This window comes from Empidonax traillii, unplaced genomic scaffold, assembly GCF_003031625.1.
Source record: "Empidonax traillii isolate 1590-97213 ecotype Southwest subspecies unplaced genomic scaffold, ASM303162v1 scaffold2479:size34915, whole genome shotgun sequence".
In the NCBI taxonomy this organism is placed as follows: domain Eukaryota; kingdom Metazoa; phylum Chordata; class Aves; order Passeriformes; family Tyrannidae; genus Empidonax; species Empidonax traillii.
In genome coordinates, this window is record NW_020957672.1 from 6,643 (window position 1) to 9,648 (window position 3,006).

At 66.4% G+C, this 3,006-nt stretch overlaps 1 protein-coding gene across 1 annotated transcript in view; it reads right to left on the reverse strand.

Annotated features, from left to right (window-relative positions):
- LOC114071965 (solute carrier family 2, facilitated glucose transporter member 4-like) overlaps positions 1–2,292 on the reverse strand; it is a 5,221-nt gene extending 2,929 nt beyond the window's left edge. Inside the window, exons 1-6 of the mRNA XM_027909871.1 lie at positions 2,278–2,292; positions 2,035–2,194; positions 1,591–1,814; positions 1,046–1,150; positions 450–545; positions 4–121 (exon numbers count right to left, since the gene is read on the reverse strand). Coding sequence (XP_027765672.1) covers positions 4–121; positions 450–545; positions 1,046–1,150; positions 1,591–1,814; positions 2,035–2,194; positions 2,278–2,292 — 718 coding nt within the window. The remainder of the gene's footprint in view (positions 1–3; positions 122–449; positions 546–1,045; positions 1,151–1,590; positions 1,815–2,034; positions 2,195–2,277) is intronic.
- Positions 2,293–3,006: the final 714 nt, after the last annotated feature.

Below are 3,006 nucleotides of genomic sequence, written 5' to 3' on the forward strand. Positions count from 1 at the left end.
GGCCGGGGGGGAACAGCTCGGCCCCCACGAACCAGGGGAGGGGTCCTGGCCCCACCGCGAAGAAAGCCACGAAGGCCAGGGCGGCCGCCAAGGCCACGCCCCCCCACGCGGGGCCCCCCAGCTGCGGGGCGGACAGCCCAAAATTTCAGTCAAGGGGGAGACCCCCAAAATCACACGTGGGGGGGAATAGAGAGGGTAACAAGGGGTGTTTTGGGGGATGGAAGGGGAAAATGGGGGCTCGGGGTGTTGAGGCCCCCCCCCCCCCACAAAGGGATGCCCCAGCTCGGAAAGCGGGGGGGTGTCAGGGGCAGGGGCAGAACCCCAAAAAGATCAGGGACAGGGCAGTGGGGAGGGGGGGAAATGGGGGGATTTGGGTGGGTTTGAGAGATCTGCGAGGATTTGGGGGCTGGGGGGGGGGTCAGGGGGTTTTTGGGGGTCCCCAATCTCACCTTGAGGGCCACTCCGAGGGTCCCAGCACAGCCCATCATCCCCAGCAGCCCCACCAGTTGCAGGATCCGGCGCCCTGCCCGCTCCACCAGCACCACCTGCGGGGATGGGGGAGCGGGGCTTCAGCCAGGGACACGCCCACTCACCGACCACACCCACCGATGGACATGGCCGATCAGGACTCCTTCCCCTCCAAGGTGAGAGCCCACCACTGGTGGAGACCCCACCCCAAGTGATCCCACGCTCAGGGCCCTGCCCACACATCTGACTCAACCCACAGCGAGACCCCCGCCCCCATGGGACCAAGCCCACCAGTGAGAGCACACCCACCATTACACCCCGCCCACCAATGAGACACCTCCCCCTCCAGACCTCACCCGCCAGTAAGACCACACCTACCTTGAGACCGCACCCACCAATAAGACCACGCCCCCCTGACCCCACACACCTTTAGACTCTGCCTGAGACCACACCCCCAGAGCCCACCCCTGGGCGTGTTCCTAGCTGTGTTCCCTCCTCCTGGGTGTGTCCCCATCCATGTCCCCTCCCCCTGGGTGTGTCTCCATCCCTGTCCCCTCCCCCTGGGCGTGTCCCTCACCGACAGGGCGGTGGCAGCCACGTTAACAACGCCGGTGCCGATGGTGCCCAGGGTGGGGTCCCGCAGCCCCCCGGCCTCAAAGATTGATGTTGAGTAATAGAAGATCTGCGGGGGGGAGGGAGGACATAGTTGGCATTGGGACACTCTTCCTCCCCCTTGAGCCACACCCTGTTAAGCCCCACCCATTCCCCTGCCCACCCCCTTTCCCTGCTGGCCCCACCCAGGCCACACCCTTGAGGCCACACCGGTTTTGGCCCCTCCCCTTTGGGCCACTCCTCTCTAGGCTCCACCCATTGAGGTTCTGCCTAATCAGGCCCCTCTTCCTCAGCCCACGCCCCTTTAAGCCCCTCCCCTTTAGGCGTTTCCCACTCAGGTCACTCCCCTTTATGCCCCTCCCCTCTGGGCCCTGCCCCTTTAGGTCTGTCCACTTTTTGCTCCCCTTTAATCCCCGCCCCTTCCCTTTAACCCTCCCCCTTTCCCTTCAGGCTCCGTCCCTTTCTCCCCAAACCCCGCCCCTTTCCGCCCCTGAATTCCCCAAACGTTACCGCGTTGATGCCCGAGAGCTGCTGGGCCAGCTGCATCCCCACCGTCACCACCAGCGGCTGCCGGAACCGCCGGCTCCGAACCAGCTCCCACAGCCCCACACGGGGGGCGGAGCCTCGTCCGAGCTCCGCCTCCAGCGCCGCCAGCCCCGCCTCCGCCGCTGGGCCGGCCAATCGGGACAGGCCTGGGCGAGGAGGGAAGAGGGGCGAGGGTGAGGAGGAGGAGGAGGGAGGAAGGGGAGGGAGGGGAGAGAAGTAAGGAGGAAGGAGAGGAGGGGGAGGAAGAGGGGGATGGAGAGGAGCAAGAGGAGGGATCAGTGAGGGGGAGGAAGGCAAAAGGGGGGGAGGGGAGGAGGATGAAGAGGATGGAGGAGGAGGAAGAGGAAGGAGATGGAGGACTGGGAGGCGGCCCCGGAGGGGTTGGGGGGTGGGAAGAGGGTCACTCACCACGGCGGGCGCGGCCGTGCTGCCCCCGCGCCAGGAGGAACCGGGGGCTCTCGGGGCACAGCGGCAGCAGCAGCAGCTGCAGCGCCGCCGGCACCAGCCCCGCCCCTAGCAGCGCCGGCCACGCCCTCGGCGTCCCCAGCAGCGCCCGCAGCCCCAGCACCTGCGGGGCAGGGGAGGAGCACTACATGTGGCGATAGGCCTCGATATCGTGTGATATCGCGCGATAGGGGGGCGATATGGGACCAAAAAGGGCGACATGTCGCGATATGGGGGGCAGGGTTATTGCTATGTGAACATGTCACGATATGCAGCCGTAAGGGGGCGCTGTGGCCCGACAAAGTGCAACATGTCACAATATGGGGCCAGTTTGTCGCGGAACGACATCACCTATGGCAGGATTTAGGGCCATATTGTGACCCCAACCCCCCTGTGACCCCTCCTGGCCTCCCAGATAGCCCCCCCCCATCAAACTCTGCCCCCTCAGGCCTTGCCCCTTGGACTCCTCCCCTAATGACCCTGCCACTTTAGGCCACGCCCCTTCCCCTTCTGTCCACGCACACCTGTGCCCCCAGGTTGCGGATGATGATTCCACCTGGGACCCCACCGACCCCTCGCCCTCATGTCCCCTCCCAGGCCCCGCTCTCTCCCCTCCAGGCCCCGCCCCCCTGCATCCCTAGATGTTCCTCCCAAGCTAAGGGAGGGTCCCCAGGGCCCCACCCATGACCCCTCCCCCATAGAGCCACGCCTCATCACACCACTCCCACGCAGGCCCTGCCCTCGCGGATCCCACCCGCGCAGGCCCCGCCCACCTGTGCCCCCAGGATGCCGATGACGATGCCGAGCTGGTGGAGGGTCCCCAGAGCCCCCCGGAGCCGCAGCGGAGCCACTTCCCCCACATACAGAGGCACCAGCACCGACACCAGCCCTGCAGGGAGGGGATCATGGCGGGACACGCCCCTTTTCACAGCGTGG